The 24124-nt window shown below is 42.8% G+C and overlaps 2 protein-coding genes across 4 annotated transcripts in view; one reads left to right on the plus strand and one right to left on the minus strand.

Annotated features, from left to right (window-relative positions):
• kif26ba (kinesin family member 26Ba) overlaps positions 1 to 18936 on the plus strand; it is a 75146-nt gene extending 56210 nt beyond the window's left edge. The window contains exons 12-28 of the mRNA XM_068318076.1: positions 1790 to 1961; positions 2965 to 3297; positions 3385 to 3561; positions 3881 to 3998; positions 4106 to 4388; positions 4525 to 4626; positions 4978 to 5105; positions 5525 to 5704; positions 5855 to 6165; positions 6237 to 6912; positions 7171 to 8108; positions 8288 to 8520; positions 8742 to 8891; positions 8988 to 9202; positions 12007 to 12269; positions 13259 to 13409; positions 14364 to 18936. Coding sequence (XP_068174177.1) covers positions 1790 to 1961; positions 2965 to 3297; positions 3385 to 3561; positions 3881 to 3998; positions 4106 to 4388; positions 4525 to 4626; positions 4978 to 5105; positions 5525 to 5704; positions 5855 to 6165; positions 6237 to 6912; positions 7171 to 8108; positions 8288 to 8520; positions 8742 to 8891; positions 8988 to 9202; positions 12007 to 12269; positions 13259 to 13409; positions 14364 to 14512 — 4579 coding nt within the window. The 3' untranslated portion in view covers positions 14513 to 18936. The remainder of the gene's footprint in view (positions 1 to 1789; positions 1962 to 2964; positions 3298 to 3384; positions 3562 to 3880; positions 3999 to 4105; positions 4389 to 4524; positions 4627 to 4977; positions 5106 to 5524; positions 5705 to 5854; positions 6166 to 6236; positions 6913 to 7170; positions 8109 to 8287; positions 8521 to 8741; positions 8892 to 8987; positions 9203 to 12006; positions 12270 to 13258; positions 13410 to 14363) is intronic.
• Positions 18937 to 21688: 2752 nt separating this feature from the next.
• The window catches only part of smyd3 (SET and MYND domain containing 3), a 59778-nt gene continuing 57342 nt past the window's right edge, over positions 21689 to 24124 (minus strand). The window contains exons 11-13 of one of the 3 annotated variants that reach the window (XM_068319986.1): positions 22962 to 23070; positions 22553 to 22699; positions 21707 to 22260 (exon numbers count right to left, since the gene is read on the minus strand). In XM_068319986.1, the coding sequence (XP_068176087.1) occupies positions 22589 to 22699; positions 22962 to 23070 (220 nt within the window). In that variant the 3' untranslated portion in view covers positions 21707 to 22260; positions 22553 to 22588. Of the gene's footprint in view, positions 22700 to 22961; positions 23071 to 24124 lie in introns of all 3 variants that reach the window. The other 2 variants (XM_068319976.1, XM_068319996.1) reach the window with 2 other exon arrangements.

The following is a 24124-nucleotide window of genomic DNA, read 5'->3' on the forward strand; positions in this document are numbered from 1 at the left end:
ACACAAATATGATTGAATCCAGTTTGAGTCCTAGAATGTGGCTCCATTAATTTCTACCAAATGAAGGCTGAGCTTCTCATCCTGGGGCGAACAGATGAGTCCATGTTTCAGTGACTTCAACTCTCCTTATGGGGAACTTTGTATTGATTCTGGTACAAAATCAGCTCTGGTGAAGTCTACCTTTCAGTCAGCAGCTTCTTAAATATATCTCTGGGAAACATGACTGTCAAGGTTTCATTACTTGCAATATAACCACAGTAACCCCAGTGTATTCTGGGAGAATTGAGATTTTTATTGTTATTTCAATCAAAAACAACAGCAAGTTTCGCAACAAGGCTTTTTCAGATATTTTCTTTTCATTCTGGTAATCTAGATTAAGTGCTGCATTCAGTTAGTCTGGTGTTAATCACAGAGAGCATCATGTGCAGGAGCACACAGCAGCCCCCAGTACAGATCTACCAGACTGAAAATATTTCAATTAACATGCAAATGAATGAGGTGTGTGTGAGGTATGCATATGACTATATTCATCTCAGGGAGAGATGTACAGAGAGGACATAGAGATGGGCCACAGGGGAGGGAGTGTGTGTGTGTGTGTGTGGGGGGGGGGGTTGTTCAAGCCTGAGGCAGAAAACAGGAAAAAAGAAAAGAGGAGAAGAGTACGGCATCGAGAAGGAGGAGGTCAAGATCGGAGTATGTACATACTACCTAATTCATAGCCCTGTGTGTGTGTGTGTGTGTGTGTGTGTGTGTGTGTGTGTGTGTGTGTGTGTGTATACACATATGTGTGTGAGACATGCCTGCAGGCTGTGTTTTTAGAAAAGGGGACAGCAGCATGAGCTATTGAGCCACAGAGGAGCTTTACTCACTGTCAGCCTGCAGGCCTCACACACACACACACACACACACACACACACACACACACACACACACACACACACACACACACACACACACACACACACACACACACACACACACACACACACACACACACACACACACACACACACACACACACACACACACACACACACACACACACACACACACACACACACACACACACACACACACACACACACACACACACACACACACACACACACACACACACACACACACACACACACACACACACACACACACACACACACACACACACACACACACACACACACACACACACACACACACACACACACACACACACACACACACACACACACACACACACACACACACACACACACACACACACACACACACACACACACACACACACACACACACACACACACACACACACACACACACACACACACACACACACACACACACACACACACACACACACTCAAAGAAAAGGCGATGAACGATTGCAGTAGCCCACCCAGGAGAAAGTCTCTTCTTAAACACACAGCCTACTCTACTCTCCAGTCTGCTGTAATCTCTTTGGGACACAGATCCCTCAGTATTAAATTGTGTAATCTGTTAAGGATTTCTTTCTTTCACGTGATTTAGTAGCATTAATAAATAAAGACAATAAACATTCACAGTTAACTCTGCCTTTTGAATATTTTAGCAGTCGGCCTGGTGTTTTGTCATCTGCCTTTTTCCACATCTAATGTTCAGTGTTCTTGTGATGAAAACGCGCTCCTGGTATTCCTCAGGTGTGTTCTGTGTGTTGGTGTCTGGAGGGAGAACGCACCAGTTTTTGTGTCATGTCTGAGTGACTGTGTACATTTCTAGTAACGTGTCTTGATGCATGTGTGTGTGTGTGTGTTAGGGACAGCAAGCTGACCATGTTGCTAAGGGAGTCGCTAGGCAACATGAACTGCCGGACCACCATGATTGCTCACATCTCTGCCTCACCCAGAGATTTCTCAGAAACCCTCTCCACCATCCAGATTGCTTCCCGTGTCCTCCGAATGAAAAAGAAGAAAAATAAAGTCACCGTGGTGAGTTGGAATCAGACTTGATGCTTTCCTCAAACTGAGGGACCATTTTCAGGATCATTGCCTTCATGTCATTAAACTAGAACTTGACAGTCAGTGAGTGGTAAAGTGTGTTTGTGGTAAATATAACTTCATTCAACGGTAAAATCCTTTAAACAGAACAACGGCTGCTGATCTTGATTATGCATTTTTTATTTCCAACGCTTGTGTAAATATCTAGATAAAAATTAAAATGACTTTGCTTCTTTTTCCTTAAACAAATAGAAAAACTAATGATATAAATTAAAGTTCATATCTGTTATGAAAATATAAACAATGAAATTAGCTACTTCAACCCATTCACCGTTTCAGGGACACTCATCTAGATCATCCATCCATCTTCAGACAGATGGATCTACTCACACAACAGAGATAGTGAAGACACAGCAGGATCAGATTTGATTCTGTTTAGGCTCTTTTACATCATTGAGCAGTCGTGTTTAAGTGCCGCAAAATCCACATAAAACACACCAAAACCCAATCTTCAAATCGACCCTGTCATTAAAACTTACTGAGATTCACCATGGACAGTTTCAAAGGAGCAAAGCCACGAGGCGCTCCTGAAATGTCTCCAGCTGCTCCTCTGTTGGAGGAGAATGGGAGTAAATCCATTCATGATGGACTTTATCCTTTGACTGAATCACAGCGTGGACTATGATGCCAGTTATTTGACAGGCGTCACAGCGGAACAATCGACATCTGATGTTGCCTTCAGGTTCTTCTGGTCCAGCAGTTGAAAGCTCAAAAGCTTTGGGTGGTGGTACAATAGCTGCTGATTTGAACGACTGTGTTTTGAGCTGTATTCACATGCTGTCTTTCACCTAATGTTATCACGTGGAAGGGAAGGGTAAGGGGAGAGCTGTGATGGGGTGTGAAGTGGGGGAGCCAGCGCACCTGGTCTCCCTCAGGTGTGACGTGTGAGTTAGAACTTGAAATGACTCCTTCCCTCCTCTCCGTCTCTCCTCAGCAGTACACCTCCAGCTCCTCTGGAGGCGAGAGCTCCTGTGAAGAGGGTCGCATGCGGCGTCCAACTCATCTGCGAGCCTTCCACCACCGGGGGGACACTGATGCTGACCACCCACTGCTGCGACTGTCCAGTGATCCTGATGACTACTCTAGCAGCGAGCAGTCATGTGACACGGTGATATATGTGGGCCCAAATGGGGCCGCGGTGTCGGATCGAGAGCTAACTGACAACGAGGGGCCCCCAGACTTTGTACCCATTATTCCAGCCTTGCTTCGTGGTAAAGTGTCAGAGCAACCGCAAGCCCAGAATCATGGATCTGGAGTCCAGAACAAGGTCCTCTTAACACCTTCACATTTAAGGGTTCCCCAGTCAACAGGTAACTAATGCAGGACCATCAGCTGACTCCTTTCCCCTCAACAGGTTCCGTCTCAGCTGGAGGACCCGCTCAGTGGCCCCTCTCAGGCCCTTCCTCAGTCGTCTCAGTCCCTTCTTGGACAGCCGTTGGCCCCTGTCCCAGAGGAGGGGGCCGAGTGCTTGAAGTGTAACACCTTCGCTGAGCTGCAGGAGCGACTGGACTGCATCGATGGCAGTGAGGAGGTGATGGCTGCCCAGCGCCGCTACTGTTAGAGAGGAAAATGAAGATGTTTTCTCGCTGTGATAAGATCTTCATTCCTCTGGAGAGTCACATGTTGTCTGATGAGTTTTTATTTCATCCAGGGTCCTGTGTGTCACACAAGTGTTTTGTAGAGAATACATACTTGCATTAGTTGCACGTCAGTGTTGAAGGTCTTGATGTTGTCAGGAGCTGAATGGACACAAGTATTTCCTTTGTCAACCATAAAATCAAGTATTTGCAAGGTTTCTAACATGAAGGACGGAGCTTTTCATCCAGGTGTGTTCACTTGTTGTTGTTCAGGTGACAAATTTCCCCTTTGAAGAAGTTCCAGCAACAAAGCACGGTTCCAAACAAGACCCGGCTCCGTCCTTAGTCGCTCCAGACGCTGCAGCTCTTCTGGATACTGAAAGCAACACAGGTTCATTCATAAATTGTACATGGTTCACGTAAATGTTTTACAAAAGCATCTCGCAATTTTGCACCCATAAACCTGACTTTAGCACTTTATCACTTGCCTTTTTTCAGCTGTGGAAACATTGTTCTGTCCAGACTCCCTCTGTGCCGATGGAGGTGCGGTGCCGTCCTCCTTCTCCCCAGCAGCAGCTTCTCCCAGGAGGAGGACCAACGACCAGCAGCTACAAGAAATCAAGGAGGTGGTGGAGGAGGCAGAGCTGGCACAGACAATGATCCACAGCTTGGCTCAGAGTTCTGGTTCATCCATAGTAACTTGTTCCAGGAGTGTTACAGGAGGTAGCAGCATCACGTCCAACCCGCTGCTCAGGGCCAAGAGCTCCCACCTGAATGGCAGGTGAGGTCAGGGAATACCACGTGTCCCTGAGAATTAGTTATGGGCAGAATTTTTCTTACAAATGATTTTCTTCCCTCTTGATTTAAAGAATTTTCCTTTATCCCCCAAATGACCTGTTAATTGTTTTTCTGAACAGCTGCGATGGTCTGAATGTGGGCGGTAACACTGATGGAAAGGCACGGCCACTAGGATCACCACGCCTTGGTATCGCCAGCCTGACCAAAACGGCGGAATACAGGTGGAGTAAATGCATATCCGAGGGCGACGATGTGATTATTGGGTGATTTAATGTGGATTTAGCATCAAAGAAAATAAAGTTTTGAATTTTTTTAAAAATTGATGCTGTAGCAAAAAATAAAATTTCTTGTTGAGATTTCATAAATGCTAACTAAAGGCAGTAATGTGCAATTTCCTCCTGGATTAATAAAGTATCTATCTATCTATCTATCTATCTATCTATCTATCTATCTATCTATCTATCTATCTATCTATCTATCTATCTATCAAGGGAGCTCCATTCAGAATAGAATTATAGAATATAATTCTATAAGAAAATCCCATAATGTTTGACCGTCTGGTTCCTCCTCAGGCCCCCGTCCTCCCCCTCTCAGCGCTGTAAAGTGTTCACCCAGAAGGGCGTGATGCCGGCCACACCTCCCCTCTCCTCACACACTCTGGCCCTAGATGGCCAGGCGACAGAAGCTTTGACCTCAGACAGTACGTAGGCCCCTTCAGCTTTCTGATGTGATGTTGTGTCTCAGAAACTACATTTAATTTTTATGGTGATATTTTTAACTTTGCTTGCTTGCATTTTTCTCCATTAGTTTTCTTTGGCCAACACTTAGGAGAAATACTTATGGCCATTAGTGATTGGTTGTTCTATTGTAACACATGTTGTGTAAGCCAGCGTCATGCTCAAGACTTAATAATGTATGAACCACCTGTTCCTGGGCCCCCCACCATCTCTATGTTATTTAAATGTTAATCCCTCTTTAGCTAGAAGTGATACTAAAGCTGAACTAAATGTCTGAAGGGTCACCTCAGCACATCTGACATTAAAGGGCCATTTTTCTTGTATTCTGAAATTGGAAAATAACCTGAACTGAGATGTGAAATGGGTGCTTCTGATGCTTTAGACAGTTTGGCTGCAGACAGTGGACGGTCCTCCACAGAGTCCCTGCTGTCCAGGACATCTCCAGTGGGTATGAGTCCACAGGTCCAAGAGCCAACTGTATCTCCTTCTGCCAGCCTGGGCTCAGCGGAGACGCTCTGTGACGATGACGTTCCACCAATACCCCTAGACACACACAGGGACGGTGGGTTGCCTCAAGACGCTGTTATTTGTACACAAAGGGGTCGAAATGTAAAGTGTAATGAATCAAAGTCAAACACTCAAAATTACAACAAATATGGATAACATTAAGAAAGACAACATATGCAGTTGTCACTCTCTCCTACACTTGCAGCCCCAGGACCAACACTATCTGGAGAAACCGCTGGACCTCTCCAGATTATGGAGAATGAAGTGGTGTACACTGTGGCTGCTGGAGTTGTGGAGAACTTGGATGTTTCAGCTGTCATTGAGACTCAGGGCCTGACCACTGGTTCAACAAGCACCATCAACTTCAATGACAACCGCTGCTCAAACACTGCCCCCCTCTCAGGCTGTCAAGATGTCAGCATCAGAGTTGGTGAAGATGGCCCAACAGAAGGTCATCGTATGCCTGCAGGACTCACAACATCCTCAGGGGTAACAGAGGTCGTTGCCATGGCAGAGGTGAGAGTCAGTCTCTATTTTTTTATATTAAACCTTAAATTAGAGTGAGTCATTGTTGTGTCCTGTTGTAGGTGGCCATGGCCAAGCTGCGGATAGACGGTGAAGCTTTAGCCACAGTGATGTCCAACTGTGGCTCCTGGATGAGTGACCTAAGTGTGGGCAGTGAAGCTGACCAGTCTCTCCACAGCTTCAGTCAGTCCCAGAGTCAACAAGGAGAGGCCCTGGCTGAACCAGAACCCAACCAAAGTCTTTTTTTTGGAATGGAAGGACCAGGTGGTTATGAAAGCTGTGGTGTCCCACGAAGAGGGAGTCTGGAAGGAGACGTGGTGCTGTCAGAGAATGGGAATGATAAGGAAACTCCAAAGAAAGACAGGATGAGGAAAATGCCTCCAGCTATGGCAAAAACTAACATCCAAATTTTGGGAGGACCTGCTAACTTCTCTCCTTTCAAGACCACCATCAGTGTGCATCCATGTGTGGCTGTCAAACCCATGGTTATCCAGGAACCAACCATCATTTCTTCGCCCACTAAGACTACCTTCATGAAAGACCCAGTCAAAGTTAATGCACCACTTTTAGCTTCCATTTCCAGTGGAATGAATTTTGAAGACCCCTGGTTGAAGCGTGGAATGGAGGAGGGGAAGTCCAGGGAGTTTGTGTGTGAAGTCAAGCCAGGTAGGAGAGAAGTGGATCAATCAAACAGCCAGATCGCAGCTGGGGCCAGAGACCAGCAGAGCTTCAACAATGGTAAGCAGAGATGCTCTAGGACAAGCCTGTTTGAGTCTGTAATCAGCCCGGCTATCACCAAACATTCAGACCACATGTGCTGTAATTAGTCATTTGAGCTTGCAAATGAGGGCTATGGGAATAAACACATGTAATATTTGTTCTGCCTCTGTGATTAAGTCACTTTGAACTTCTTATGTTGATCATCAGGAACCTCCGGTTTAGCTCTGAATGTATTTCAATTTATGTAAGGCAATTTTTCCTTGTTTTCTATCTTAGCATCACCAGGAGGGGGTAACGGCAGCTCTTGTCCCGGGGCGGAGACGGTGTCGTCTTCAAACTCTAAGAGAGTGGTGGACGGCTGTGAGATGATTGCTGTTGTTTCCAATGGAGATTTCCTGGCGACTATCTACAACCCAGAAATCCACCGCACTGCCAGTCTCCCCCGTGGCTGGCACCGTCTCAACCGCCATGACGGCTTAGACAATGGAGCTGAGTACCGTAATCTTGGTGTCACCGCATCAACTCCTTGCAGTCCCCGTTCCACTCTTGATCGGCGGGGGTCGACTGGGAAACAGTGCTTTTTCTCCTACAAGAAAGGGGGAATTCCACCTCTGCCACCAGTACGGAAATCCAGCCTGGACCAACGGAACAGGGCTGCCAGCCCTCTGCAGCCAGCCAGCCTTGGAGCGGCATCGTTAGGGAGTTCAGCAGATGATGCAGGGTTATCTGGGGGTGTCATCCGACAGCGAGGCTCCAGCATAGACAGCAGTAGACTTTTCAGTGCTAAGCTGGAACAGCTTGCAAACAGAACCAACTCTCTGGGACGGGTCCACAGTTCCCATAGTGGTTCCCACCATTACGACTGCTTCTCTCTGGAGAGGGATGGCAGCCTGAGAGGGAGTGGAGGAGGAGTGAAGGGGGACAGCACCATGCCTCGTACTGGGCGCAGCCTCACCCGTGCTGGATCAGTATCTTCTCCTTCTGGAAATGCCAGCAGCCCCAGTTTTAATTCCAGTCTTGGTCCGAGCAGAGCTCCACAGTCACCAGCTAAAACCAGCAGCCAGTCAAAGATGTCTGCGGTCAGTAAGCTGTTGATGACCAGTAGTCCCAAGTCCAGGAGTCTGTCCGCCTCCAGCACCAAGACCCTGAGCTTCTCTACCAAGTCTTTAAGTCAAGCCACCGGCCGCAGCTCCAGCCTACCCCCCAACGGAAAGGTAGGCAGGAAGAGTTGTCCATGTGAATGAAACCATTTGTCAAAGCAAGAAGAAATACCTAGTTTAACAGACCTTTAACAGGTCAAGGTCATGAAAAACACAGAACAAAGACAAGTAATCCAAGCCACCACTGCCTGTTTGTCCTTCCAATCTCCTAATCCATTTATCTGTTTCCACAGCCTCAGAGCTCAGTCCAGGCCCCTCTGCAGCAGCAGGGGCCCTCCCCTGGATCATGTTCCACCCAGTCTTTGAGTCGCAGTCGAGGGGGGGGCCTGGCTGCCAAATTGCCTCTCCGGGCTGTCAATGGCAGAATTTCAGAGCTCCTACAAGGAAGCACAGGCTCTCGTTCCAGGAGTATGCCCCAGGGAGGAGGCACGGATCCAGGAGAGGAAAGAGGAGTCGGTGGAGTAAAGTTAGTCATTTTAATTATTTTACTTACTTTTTTTAACATCTAGGAGGATGTCCTAAACAAGGAATGAATTATGAATCACATATCTGTGTAGGATGGCATCCAGGTTGGGGTAATACTCCACAGGGTTTGATGGTCTCCATCAAGCTTCAACTGTCAACTATTCTGTTTTATGGACAACAAACTATGGTTTAAATGTTTAGAGCTTGTTTTCTTTTTCTCAGTGGTGGGGGAGCTGGAAGTGGAGGTGGGGGAGGAGGGGGCCAAGGAGAGGACAAAACGGTGGTGGTCCAAACACTACCCTCTCCCTACAGCAAGATCACAGCTCCCAGAAAAGCACATCGCTGCAGCAGCGGCCATGCCAGTGACAACAGGTCGGACCCCAAGTCCACTCACCTCATGTTCTGGAAAAGCTATTCAACTTTCTTTTTCATTTTAGCTTGAATGTTCTTTCGTTTTGTCTCCAACAGCAGTGTGCTGAGCGGTGAACTCCCCCCTGCCATGGGGAAGACCACCCTGTTTTACCACAGTGGAGGCAGCAGTGGCTACGAGAGCATGTTGAGAGACAGCAGCGAGAACACAGGAAGTGCCTCCTCTGCTCAGGACTCCCTCAGCGATCACAGCTCAGCCACCACCTCCTCCAGGCGGAGCTCCAAGAGCAGCAAGAAGAGCAGGAGCAGCACAGGTCACACTCACACATTTACATCTAAATTGCTTTAGAAAGGGTACTAAGAAACGGAATTTCTTAATCTTCTGAATCAGTGATGCAACCCCATGGCTACATACACAGATTATGTTTTTACGCTCTTTATCTATTCACTATTTTCACATACTTCTGATTTCTAAAAGCAGAAAAGCACCCACATGACACTTGTATAATAAATGTGATCACAAAAAGGTTGAAGCTTTTGAAAAAAAAAAGAAAAAGCTAATATTACAGAAAAACAAAGAACCCTCTGTGACGACTGCTTTATATCCTGGTTACACCTTCGTGCCACAATTCCTACATTTAGATGAACAAGCAAATGTTATCTTCTCTTATTTTTATTCAAAACAAAGAAAATTGAAATTATGATAGCTTATTAGTCGTCTTGCTCACATGCAAGTGATGTAGGAGGACCACACAATCTGGTCTTACATATGCACACTCATGAACATGCATGACACCTGCAAGAACTGTATAAAAATCCACTAAAATGTCAAAGAGCAGTTAAATTCAGGCACAAAGAAGTGACATATAAAATGAATGTTTTCACATATGTTGGGTGCATGTGTAACACAGACAGTCCCCTCCTGGAGCCCTGAATGTAACGAGCAGCTCAGAGGAATGTGATGCACACGGTTGCTGCAGGAACCAGGTAGAAAAGGTGACCCTGACCACCCATCTGTGAAACGGTAAAAAGAACCACCGGTGTGGGCTGTAATGGATATATATTCAACGGAACACCACAGACAAATGCTGCTAATGTGCCCCGCAAATGACACTATACTGGTTAATCATGAGGATGGATATGTGCATAAAATCAGATTGGTCAGAGGCTGCTCCTCCTGGCCTGATTAAATTGGAGTAACCCATTCCAGCCATGCGTGTAGGGTGCAGCTCCATCTCCTGTATGCAGCGTGAAATTAGGATTTACTCTCATTTTCTTTAAACCACACTGGAGTTTTGCACCCATTCATCACGACATAGTAGGTAGCTATGTTGTCTCTTTTTCTCTTTCATTTCTCCTCACCTGCTTGTCACTTGTTTATTCCTCTGAAACATTCCACTTCCTCTTTAGTGAACCGCTAATGCCTCTGCTTGACCTTTCTGTGCCACGCTGACGCCAAGAGACCGTTGCGACGTAACTGACGTCACCGCTTTCTTTGTGTCCCGCCTCTAAAACACCTTATCTGTCTAGTTCCTGGTGAAGCTGATAGTTTTCGTTCCTGTGGACATGGTTTGGCAATTTCTATGCAAAGTATGTCTGTTCATTCTAGCATAGTGAGCAGATAAGAGAGTGACCAGCTTCTCTTATCTGTGCTTCTTGAAGAGAGACTAAACTTTTAATCTCACCTCACACTCCATCATCCGTCTCTTGTTCTCTTTCTGCTTTTTCAATCACTGGATAGTCTTCTTTTATTCCTTCTCTCTGCCTCTCAAACCGTCCTCATCTTTTCAGCACACACTTTTCAGCTTTTATTCCCATATCCAATCTTCCTGTTTTTCATGCGTTCCTTTTTAAGCACAAGGCCACTGAAGTGTAGCCGTCTCTGCTGTGTGGCTGTGGTTCGATGCCTCACACAGAGATACCTGCACAGAGGGCTGAAAACACGTTTCTGTCTTGTTTCCAGCTTTCCATACTGAATCATCTTGTGTCATGAGAACACCGCTGAACCCTGTGATCTCATGAATGTGTGGTATGGTAGATTACAAGTATAGAATGATTTTGGGACCTCCTTCCTTGCAGGAAGTAATATTTGAAAATCAATGCAAATGTCGTATCTGTCAGTTAATTATGAGGCTACAGGCTAACAAATTTTAGCATTAAGTATAAACAATATAGACCAAAGTTATGCCTTTGAGGATCTATAATAGAGATGTAATCTTAGTAATACAATCCTTACAAACACTGAAATGTGAAATATTATTTGGTTGTTCCGTCTAATTTTAAAGAAGATCTGACAAAATGCATAAGTCACTACAGGTGGCGTAATGTAACCTTTATCTGTCAGTAACTGTATACATGAAGCTACTGGACAGATTACTAGTAGGATGGGCCATGAATTCAGGAAGAAGCCATCGCATTCCGGATTTTTTCCCCCATTTTCTTAAAGGGGTCATATCATAAAAAAACACGTTCTTTCTGGTCTCTACATATACAGACTATAATGGTCCTTCCTAACCCTACCAACTCCTAGAATGAGGAAATCTCCACCCAGACACTGGGGACATGGTGCTAAAACATAAAACATCATAATCCTCCTTTGGTGGCGTAACTAAAGGAGTTATTTCCACAGCCGGAGAACATTCACCTCTCCACGGATAAGGGGGCGTTTGTCCCCAAGGTGAAGCGATGCGTACATCCAAGGCAAACATTAGCCCATGCTATTGTTAGCCACATGTTCTCAGTGAGAGGGGTGTGTAACAGGGGGGCAGGTGTTGACAGATGGAGCTCATCAGCATTTAAGGGTGCAGGAACAGGAACAGCCTGTTCTCACTGGAGCCCATTTACTTTCAGACAGATGAAATTCAGCAACACGGATCAGTTTGGGGCAAAACATTCACACACAGTGTATTTTGAATGCCTGTCAGCTGCGGAAAATTGATTAAAAACAGCAAAATATGGGACCTTTAATATTGCTGTGTTCTCCCACAGATGTAGTGAGCGGTCCGTCATGAGCGTTGGTGGACGCGTCAGGCCAGACCAACTGACACCCGCTGGAGCGTCAGGCCTGGCCTGAAGCGCCGGTCTGTTTTTATGACCCCCCTCTCATCTTTTCTTTCAGGCCTCCAGAGACGTCGTCTGATCCCGGCACTGACTTTGGACTCTTCCTCCTCACCTACTCACCGCTCTTCCAAACAGGCCATCACTTCCTCCTCTTCTTCCTCTTCCAGCCCTGGTGCATGCTGGGTAGACGGCCCACTGGGCCCCCCAGCTCCATCAAATCTCCGTGGTGCAACTGCAATGACAGAAAGCTTTGAGATCAAAGTGTACGAGATAGATGATGTTGAGCGTCTGCAGAAGAGGAGAGACAAAGGAGGGAGCAAGGTGAGATAGAGAATGGAGGACACTGACGTAAAGGGGAGGGGGCAAATGGATAGAAAAGGAATATAAAAGAAAACAGGGGGGAACAATAGAATAACAGAGAGAAAGGAAGTAAAAGGAAACACAAGAGGACAAGGACAGAGGTAGGATAAATAAATAGTGTGAGAATGATATGTATGTCAGTAGGAGGCTTTGGAGAAGAGAATGGACGTGTTAGGAGAGGCAAAGAAGCTACAGAACCATTTATCAGGAAAAGGAGCCCAGAGGGCAACAGGAAATATTCCACTAGATGTCAATGAAATTGATCTGATGAATAGGGAAACAATAAAAAGCAATAGGCGTTCTGTTGGACACTGTTGCTGGAGCAGAAGAGGGAGGCTGGAGCAGAACAGAGATGTATGAAGGCACGTGTGTGTGTGTGTGTGTGTGTGTGTGTGTGTGTGTGTGTGTGTGTGTGTGTGTGTGTGTGTGTGTGTGTGTGTGTGTGTGTGAAAGAGGAAAGATGTTGAGTTTTCAAAAGTGGAGTGTGAATTAATCAACATTTGCATTTTGTTCTGTATGAATAATGAAATTTCTTCCTACTAAATCTACATTATAGTTCCTTGCATCTACTCTTATATTTAAAAATGGTTTTAAATTCCAGAGACTTAGCAGAGTACAGAGAGATGCTGTGAATCTCAGATGTATATTAATGTATGGCGCAGGTATTGGGTTTTTGTACTGTTATGTATTCAGCGGAGGAATGTGTGATTTGTGGGGAAGCCGATGGGAGAGGAAACCATAAAATATAGATTTTCCCTTCAGCAGCCTCCAGGAAGCCACTTAACCCCGACTGATTTAGTGAAGCTGCTCGGTGTCCAGAGATACTCAGGCCAATAGGAATGAGTGTAATGGTGTGAATGCTCAGCAGTCTGCTGTGGAAAGGGAGCCACATGTGCTTCACTGGGTAAATAAAGGGAAACAAATCAGTGTCTTCTCTGTCGGGGTGTCAGGACGTGGTGTATGTCAGTGCCAAGCTCCGTCTGCTGGAGCATCGGCAACAGAGAATCAGTGAAGTCAGAGCCAAGTACCAGTGTCTGAAGAAGGAGCTGGAACAGACCAAACAGCACCTGATGCTGGAGCCGCACACATGGACCGCCGAGTGTAAGTAGGCTCTGGCATGTTTGGACATGTGTGTGTGTGTGTGTGTGTGTGTGTGTGTGTGTGTGTGTGTGTGTGTGTGTGTGTGTTATCATGCATTATACACTGGCTGTTCTCATCAGCTTAGAAAAACAGGTGATTAATGGAAATACATTGTTAATGTGCACTGAAGGGTTTATCAATGAGCGACGTGTTTGGTTGTGTCAGACGTTGTTGGATGTGACATACAACATACTCATGTTGTATGTCAAGTCATGTTGGTCTTGAAGTCATTTCTTCAGTCTTTGTCTTTTTCTGCTGGTCCCCTGGATCAGCAGGATGAAACCCTCCCAGCGATTCTTCAAATGTTTTCCATGGTAAAAACACAATCACGTGTAACCAGAAGTCACGCTGGGAATCCTCACTAAACCCTACCTAGAGATTCGCAGAAGAAATTAATCTTCTCATATTGGGCCGAAAAGGAGCCATTCATTTTTAGAAGTGTGTATACTGAAGCATATATTGTATTGTAATGGTAGTATCATCATTTAGAGTTGTTTTTTGGTAAGAATGTTAGAAAGCAGTGATAAAATAACATTTGTGTGAGCATACATTTGTCCATTAGATGCCATAAGTAGATTCAAACCTGTGTGACATCTGATCCCTTTTTGTTGCTTGCAGCTCAGTTCAAAAGTCTCAATAATGTCCTAAATATTTGGCCATTGTAGTCGTCGGAAATATTTCCCAAAGTAGGAGTCAATAGCACTTTAGTTGTGGATTAATTCTAGACAAGAATCAACACAAGGTTGGTTCTCCTACTTAGAATATTTAGTGAGTTTGTTCGTCAGGCTCTTGTATTTCCACACACAGATGTCTTTGATCCGTGTTTGGGCAACAGATCAATCTCTGTGACAGACGGTAGAAAACACAGACATCACCTGATCCATTGGTGTTGGCTTTTCTTCTGTCCTTGATCAGTCGAGCTGCAGCAGGCTTATGAAGTGGACTCCATGGAGTATTTAGAAGCTCTGGAGACGGTCACCTACAAACTGGAAACCAGAGTCAACTTCTGCAAAGCCCACCTCATGATGATCACCTGCTTCGATGTGTCCTCAAGACACCGGTAGACAGAAGGACGGATGGCGATCCAGAGGAGCAGAGCAGTGGGTGACTTCTGGACGCTTTGATTCTGTTGAAGCAAAAACACTAAAGGAAATGTCACCTAAACTAATACATCTTAACGAATTACTGGATAGGAGGGATACAGAAGTGGATTTGCCATCGATCCTGCATGTCCTGCTCCACGTCTAAGCAGGCAGAGCAGATGGATGGAAAGATGGAGGGGAAACAAAGAATGGACGTGTGGAAACGTAGCTGTCCAAAAGACAGAAGAGTCCACAGATTAGAGTTGTGGGCCTGGATATGTCCTCAGAAATAAAAACTCCACAGCATCTAACGGAGGGTTCACTATCGCTCGTGTGAAGTGGTTTCCATAGAGATGATTAATCAGACTGCTGGCACTTCTATCAGACGGAGCTGAAAATTTAAATGGTGGAGGAGCTTTTTTAGACAACGGTGGATCAGGAAGACATGCAGATGAGAACATTAATTTCCTGCATTTCAGAAGAGAACTTTTTAGAGTCTAATCGTTCGAGAGCCATTGGATGTAAACACACAGCGCCAACTACGTGAATAGCATGAATTATTGCGCAGTTAATTTAAAACAGACTCACTGAGAGAATGACAGGTGAAAAGAAACCGTATTTAGATAAGTGCCTTGTGAACATTTTAACAAAACCAAGATTCACTCTCTTTGTCTATGAATTTGTGTACAATGCAGTATGTAAGGTGCTAGCATAGGAAAAAACAAAAGGTCAGTGTCCTTGGAAAATATCTGAATTCAGAACCATTTCTAAATGTTTTACTGTAGGTCACCGTTGGACAGTATCATAAACACATAATGTACGTTGGAATAGACTTTGGCTCACTGAGGAGACCGGAGATGAAATCGAACCCGGATCCCTAAATTGACGAGTTTGAGGCTGATAAAACCTGAAGTTCTCTTTAAAAAACAAACAAACAAAAAAACGGTTACAAGGACCAAAAGTCAAATTTGAAAAATCCACATGCTTTTTATGAGACACAGACGCATGTGTATGTTTAATCACAGACAAAAAACCCTACATTTTGACAAACGGAGCACATCTAAAGTGGGCATGTAAGTTCAGAATGTCCCACTCATTATACAGAAGATGCTTTTTTATGTGCACACAAAGCAATGAAATGTTTTTTCTCTGATTCAGTGTAAAGTACATCCATTGTTTGACTGTCAAACCGACCGACAGACCACCTGTTCTTTGTATCTGTGTTGTTCTGGTCTATTCTAAAAGAAAATGAACGATTTGTCAATGTGTTTTATATTAAGGTATCTTTTTTTATTTGAGTGTAATGGGACCATGTGGAGACTATATGAAAATAAGATAAAGAGGTTTAAGAGATATTTAGATTGACTTGTGAGAAAGATACCGGTGATTGGTAAGCATGTTTATAGTGTCATTTTTAAGGGTTGTAATATTTGAACAAGTAGTGAAATTTGACCAGAAATACATATTCGAGATTCAGTAATTGTTACAAATGATCTATTTAAACACTTTCTGCATTGGCTTTAAAAGGTATATAAAGTTGTGAAAGAACAAAAGACGGTAAAGGATCATGACCAAATTAAGAAGTAAACATCTCTGCCTGGTTCTATTGTTTCTGCCCGATAGCAATGCTTATGATTGATATTATTATGTACGGTGCTTGAGATGTTTATGATCTAAATGTTTGTTAAAAAAAAAATCCCTTCTGAAAACGTAACAGAGAGCAGCCCTTGCTTGTCGTCTTAAAGGTGAGGGAAGAAGTTATTTATTGTAGTTCTAATGATACGATTTGAAAAAGATACCAAAGTTAGACAAATTGTTATCTTAATAATTTAAACAGCTTATGCCTTGGAGGGTAATTAATACTTTGAAATTAAAAAATTAAACCTTAAAGTGTTATTAGAGAACAAAAAAAACGTGATCATGTTGCAACATCTTTCAAAAATTTTCAGTATCCTGTATAAAATCAAATGATCAAAACTAGTCTGTTGCTCGATACAGGTTTAAATCTTTTCCTCTAGAATGTTGAGGTCTGAACCTGGTTTGACAGCCAGGTGAAAATGAGTAACATTAACTGAGACGCTTTCCACAGAAAAGACCCACAAAGCTTTTTCACAGGTAGTGTGTGAAATCGCCCCGCATGATCTTTTCTGTTCGCCGTGCCAGTCATGAATAAAATTGTATTTATTTATTTGAGGTGAGGAGAGCAGTGTTGCTTTTTAGAACGTTCTTTATTTATTTACACCTTATGAGCTTAAAAGTTTCTATGCATTAAAGAAAAAATAACTGTACATACTTTTATGAGCCCATGTCATATATAAAAATATATGCTGTACACATGTCATATATATATATGCATATCCACATTTTCATTTCATATATTTTCTATTTTGATTTAAGTTGCTCTTATTGGAGATGAAAGCGGTAACGTATTCATGATTATTGTAATTGATGTAGTCTTTCAATTGAATAAATTTAAACCATAACTAATAAATACAACAAATACAGTTATAATTCTAAGTGAAATATCTGTATGTTCCACAGTAAAAGCCTGTTGCTATTAGCAGTGTGTATTTTAGGAACCCCTACCTTTGGGTGAGCTATACAGATTATTTCTAGATTTAAGGCCCCATGTTGTGTCAGTGCCAAATCTACCGTGGTAACACTTTATAATTCTAGCAATAATTGCAACAAACACCCTGAGGTTTGGTGATCCCATATTGTGAATAGATAACATAAAAGTCAATCTGTCTCTTTCCATCAGAGGCAATGACAAAGGGACCCACTCCACATCCGGTGCTTTAAATAATATGATTCACCAAATGCCATCTGTTTTATCAGATGGAGGCAAAAAAAATAAAATGAATGAACAAATGAATGTATTTATTTTCAGGAGAATTATGATGTGTTACCAGGAAATCTGACATGTAGTAACTTTGTCTGAGTCAGATCACATTTTCCAAAAATATTTTTCTTAGCTGCAACTTGTACTTTTACTCATGAGCGGCTGCTTAATTCCCATGAATGTAAACTGCAGAATATGAGGTGTGTGTGTGTTGCAGAAACTGATCATAACGTCCTCTGCTAATGTACGATTTTGGAGCAATGTGGTCTGACACGTCTTGATGGAAGACAAGCTGGAGGGATGTAAACGAAGAAATGTATTGTTCATTGTTTGAAGACAGTATGGTGAACCACGGACCAGACAGAACCACAGTCTGTTCATCCAGCTCATCTTGAATTATGACTCAAATGCATCATAAAAGAGCGACTGGAGTTCTAGCTGCTGCAGCTTCAGGAGGTTTTATCCACGTTTTAATAGCTGCTGTCAATACCCTGTCATCCTTCTCCTCAGCAGAGAAACTATTTCCTCTGCAGCGTCCCGTCTCTGTCAGCAGGCTTTGCCTTGAAGCTATAATCCCTTGATAGATGTTAACATGTGAGATATGATATTTGAATATTTTCTTTCAAAAATGATCACAGATCACACGACTGCTGGCAGTAAAACTAAACCCATAACATTGTCACTGGTTCATGAATTCAGTCTTATTTCTAAAGGAAATATATTGTCAAAAATTAAAAGGAGAAAAAAAACCCACCTCCAAGCACCAAGGGCAGAACTAGATGGGGCATTTTGACTTCCTCAAAATTAATCTGGATGAATCAGGAAATGAAGTGTGACTTCATCCTGTAAACACACTGTTATCATACATCATCATCTTTTGCATGTGCTGCCTCGAGGAAAGCTGCACGGCTCTTAGATCCTGTGTCTGTTTCCACTGATACCACTTGGTTTCTAAGGTTTTCTCGTGTGTGCACCTTTACTAGCCCGCAGGCAACTTTCTAGGTGACATATTGCCCTGTTGCGCATGCTTTGATCACCAGTGCACAGCAGGGGAAAGGAAGAATAGATGAGAGAAGAAAGGAGGAACAAAGGCATCAGACGGGGAAGGCAACAAAGGAAGGAGAGATGTACTTGTATGTGGAAGAGCTGAACCAGTTCAAGACAAATATTGTGAGAGACAAGTGGATTTAGTTATTAACACGCTTAATTTAAAAACAGTAATAATCTTCTAGTTAATTGATGTCTGTTCTCAACTCATTCATCTTCTCTAAACATGTAGTCACAAAAAGGCAAGTCCAATTCTTGTTCATATTAAACAAAATGTCTCACTTAAAACTACAGCAATTTGTTGTTTCTAACGTTTCCTGTTAATTTAACTGTTATCTACACTTTGTCTTGCCTTGAATGTTCCTGTTATTTTTCTTATGTGCTTCAACTCATTTGTAAACAGGTGCACCAATGGATTTATTTGTATAGGTAAAAGAAAAATGTTTCAACTTCCCTCAACTCGTATTTTTTTTAATCCTGCAAAAAAGCTCTTGGAAGGTATCTTCAATAATAAATTGTCAACTATTTCAAACTGGCTGCCTGTTTTGACTCAAAGTTAAAGCAAAATAATAATTTAACAGAAAATAGAAGCATTAAATGCTAAAACAATGAGGTTGTTCGAAGTGTCATGTTTAGTCATTATGACTGTGCTAATCATAGTAAAAGACTTAAAAACATTTACTTTCTTAATCTAAGACATTTGGGATACTGTATAGAAACAACATTTTTCAGAATTTATGACGTCTTCAATTTATGAAGTCCTTAATTTGAAAAACTCAAATTCTGATTTGATACATCAGAAATGTCAGTAGACCTTTACATTAAGGTAAATAAACTTTACAATAACCATGAAAGTCAAAGTAATATATAACTGTTGTAGACACAAGAAATGCCTCTAAATCAGTTCATGGTAGAACTATTTTAATTGTAATTTACTGTAAACAAACAACAGTTTTAAACTGGGAAATTTAGATTTGGCCAAAAACATACAATAGTGTTGTAAATTGTCACCATCTTCCTTATAGTGAGTTCTGGCAACAGGGAAACGTGCTATCTGACAGATGGCACGTTTCAAAGTGAGGTTTTACAGTGCAGTAGATGAAAAGTTGAAAATTAACACAATACCAAACCATACCTGAACCTGACCATCAAAATCAACAAATCAACAGAGCCTCTAGAATTCATCTGTAGTCTCTGAATACACTAAACTAAAGGTTTGTATAGCTCACAGGAAACATGTAAAGTCGGCGGCAGCTGAAGAAGACACGTCAGTGATGTCTGGAATCAATGCCAGCTGAGACGAGGCTGACAGCAGGACGTGTGCAGGTAGCTACACTCTTTACTCAACAGTCCTGTGGTTTGAGGAGCCAACTCTGATTATGAAGGAGCCCAATCAACATAAAAGGAAAGATGGAGGCATGATGACGGAATGGTGAAGCTGTGGGCTGAAAATAGAGGTTAGGTTTGGCAGTGTTTCTGTTGTTTCTCTAAGGAGACATTACGGTACTGATGAATATATAACATCCAACTGCTCCCTATCAGTGGACCCTGATTCACAAGAGGATAACGAAGAGGATAATAAGGATTCTAACTCTGCACAAAATACACAACATACCAATACTAATATCATAAAACCTGAAACACACTCAGAAAAATGTATAAATTCTAAAATATTAATTTTCAGTGGAGTGTTTAGAAATGATAGGCTGTGGTAAAATGAGAGAGAATGACAAATGAGAATGAAATTTAAAAAATGGGGAACAATGAATAGCAGAAGGGTAAGTAAATGAAGATGGACTAAAAATACTTGATGTAATTCTTTTTTGAAATGTCTTGACTAATAATGAATTGAATTCAAAAGCTTTGGGGAGAGAAAGACAAAACAGGCAGACAGAGTGAGCAGCAGTGAACTCAATGGCTGTTCAGAGGGCAAAGAAGAAGCAACAGAACCAGTGAGAGATGGAGGCAGGAAGCTGCTCTTCAACAGGTCTGTCTGCCAGATTCATCTTTACTGCTCTTCTCTATTTAATATTCAATCATTTCATTCATCCTCACCAAGACACATTGAACGAAGCCTTCTCCCTTTCCTGCCACCCCCCCCCCCCATCCTTCTGAAGCCTATCCAGGGGCTGGATGTCCCTCTCTTCAGCAGCATCTTCCATTTCTTCTAAGAAAACCTGACCTGTGATCTCACCAGTTTGCTCTTGATACATCTCAGGGTTTCTGAACAAAAGGAAGACACTCGACATCCTGATTAGGTGCTCAGCCACTTCAACAAGCTCTTTTCACCTTCTCAATTTTCCCCATCCATTTGCTGTTACAGCAGCATACAAGAGCAACCCACACAGAATACCCACCATATCAAACAGAGAGAAGGACAACAAAGAAAGCACACACCCAGTCAAAATGCAGAGGATCCAGGGATGATCTCATCAGCATAGTCAAACGGGTCAGAACAAATTCATCACCTCCATCCCATGTGAAGTCAGTGCTACTGGTCAGAAGTCCGTGAGGCTGGGTGGGTCGACTTTCTTTGTGGAGGAACCAGGCAGGATGTCTTCAACGCTACCTTCTCCAGGCTCAGACTCAGGCTGACATGCCTGGTTTGGCTCTGTGTTCCCCAGAGTTCACTGTTAGCACTGGGATAAAGGTGTCAAAGCTTTGCCTTCCAGCTCACACAGCCAGAACAATTCCAACCCAAGGTTTCTATGATTATTGTTCATTAAAACAAAAAAAAGTAGAATATTGTTTTAATGCTGAACAGAGTCTAATTCAGACCCGACTAATCCAGGAGGGATTCCCAACACGTCAGCTATTCCAGCAGTGAGAGCAAAAAGGAAGAGAACAAAGGTCAAACCTGTGTTTGTCAACTTAGAGGAAATGCAGGATCCCTTTAATCCTCCTATACACCATAGAAACACACACACACACACACACACACACACACACACACACACACACAATCTTCCTTTTTTGAGGAAGTGCTGTCATCATTTTGCAAATGGTAGAACTTGAGCTTAACATGGGAAGTGAGTGTGTGTGTGTGTGTGTGTGTGTGTGTGTGTGTGTGTGTGTGTGTGTGTGTGTGTGTGTGTGTGTGTGTGTGTGTGTGTGTGTGTGTGTGTGTGTGTGTGTGTGTGTGTGAGATACACGCTACTACAACCCATTAGAAATACACTGTGGGCTTATCTCGGAAGTCACACACTGAGTAGCACACAAGAGCTTGGATTATCATGGGAAGTGTGTGTGATGGATATGTATGGAGGACAGATGGATGTTTGGACGACCTGACTTTCCTAAAACAACACACACACGCATGGTCGCACTCTCATCCCTCATCCAGATGGTATGTTCAGATTAAACCGCCCAGGTCGCTTCCTGGGTAAAAACTAAATCTGCTATGATTCAAGCAAACATTGTGTTTTTGTAAAGAGAGACTTTATATTCAGTTGTATTACTTTCATTATTATCAGCATTGTTGTAGTTACCATAAATACCACAAAATGTATGTTTTCTGTCACAGTAGCTGTTACTGCTACTGCACCTGTGGACCAACGGTACGACATAGGTTATAAGTTTCATTTCTTATGTCACTTATGAAAAAAACAGCCAGCAGCTACATCTACAAAAGTGTTCACGTTCCTTTATAGGGGTGATACAGCTACCTGTTTGAGTTCCACCATCATCAATATTAACATTCTTAACTTCTGAACTCCCCACAGTGTTTGTTGTGAGGAACGGGCCTTCAACAGTTACTTCATCCTGTTACATCACATGCCTCCACCCTGTTAAACTAAATGGTGCCTGGTCTATCGCTTAAATAGTTCAGTGAGGATGAAACCTGGGAAAAGTAAGTAAAAGACAATTTAAACAAGCAATTTCTGCAGTGGTTGGTTTGAAGTTACATAACCCAGCCTTGATTATAACAGTCATCAAGTAAATTCATTTGTCTTTATTGATTAAACCATTTAGCTTGAAGCAATTTATATTTTAATACTTTCCTGATGAAGAAAATAAACCCGGACTGTGGACATGAAAACTTTAATACACGACAGTCATGAGATGCCTTTAAAGAAAAGCTCATAAAATGTTTTTCATATTACAAAACTGATGACATGGATTGATGAACACACCGGTAACACTGAAAGCGAACGTGTTGTCTGGGTGTTTCAGCGGTGCGTCTGCTGATCCATCTCTCTGCAACATTCCTCCATTGTCAACAACAGACCAGCGACCAGGGGGTGATTTTCACCATGGGTGATTTTTAGAATCTGACCCGCCTGAAAAACAAGGAAATTAATGTACGTTATTGTTTATGTTGTGTTTTTAAGATCATTATGAAATGGATTTATATTAAACTGAACTCTGAATGACTATAAAATTCTTCTGTTTTCAAACCTCTGCAGTTATCTCTGACTAGCAATAAGAATGATGAAGAAAAATCAGAATAATAACTGTGTAACAAGTCCTTATTCAAATATACATAAGACATACAGATCTGTAATAAAACTATTAATCTTATTGGCATGTTTTCCCTCACACCTGTCTGAATATGTCCAGAGCGTCCTTGATGTGTGACAGGTAATGTCGCAGCTTTCCGACTCTCATCAGCTGGACTCCGTGAACCGGATGGGGATCAGGGAAATATTGTCTTATGAAAGCAGAGAGAAATAAAGAATGAAGACAAAGAGAGAAGAAGTCTGACCTGTCACTGCATCCAACTATCATAAATTTTTTAAACTGTTGCTCTTCGTTAAACCCGAGTGTTATTTCTGTTACACTCAACCTACAGTTTGTCACAAAACCTTTTCTGAGCACACAGACTAGCTGTTTGTAAAACCAAACTAGAAATCATGACACAAGCCAGAGTATCTTCACACCTTTAACACTTTGGGTGTAGCGCCTGCAATTCATTTTATCTACCCTGCTGACGACCCAGGTCAAGGACCGTCTGCAGGATAAGCACAGTAAAACCTGGCAACCCCTCCCCAGCCCCATCCTCCAGTTCCTCTCAGACAATGACTTCCTAAAAAAGTAGAAACAGTTCTCCCTCCAGTCAAACACTGCTAGACAGCTACTATGAAATCCTGTTCTATCCCCATAGTAACCCCACACACTCCATGGCCAAAGTCCCTTCACCTTACAGCATCCCACCTACAGCAAAGACCTCAGTGCTGCTCAAGCAGGATGGATTGTACTTCACCTCTGTGTGAATCCCAGCTTCAACAATCAGACTCCCTCTGTATCACTGTGTCAGAACCTTTCCTGAGGAGACCGAGGTGTGAAGCTCCGATTACTGGAACACATTATATGATAGCATTTCTGAAGGATGGGATCTCAGCAACTCTCCTGAACGCCACAGGACTTCACAAGCATGAAATGACATTTTGGAGTGAAGTTGGATTGGCAGTCCTTCAGGAATTCAGCTGACTGAATAATTCTTAAACCACTCATTCTTTGCTGTACTGGAATATGTTACAGGATGATTTTAATCGCGCTTTGAAACAAGAAGTGGCAGCACTTCATTCTCTTTAATACCTTGGTCACTCTGAAGCCAGAGTCTACCTAATGACGTTAAAAACACAAACATCACACACGAACAATGATTGCATTGAGAAAACTAGTAAAAAATATCTTGCAGTGCCTGCATAATAATAATAATAATAATAGATTTATATAGGCTTTTCTGGACACTCCAAATCGCT

The sequence above is a fragment of the Antennarius striatus genome, chromosome 1 (assembly GCF_040054535.1).
Source record: "Antennarius striatus isolate MH-2024 chromosome 1, ASM4005453v1, whole genome shotgun sequence".
In the NCBI taxonomy this organism is placed as follows: domain Eukaryota; kingdom Metazoa; phylum Chordata; class Actinopteri; order Lophiiformes; family Antennariidae; genus Antennarius; species Antennarius striatus.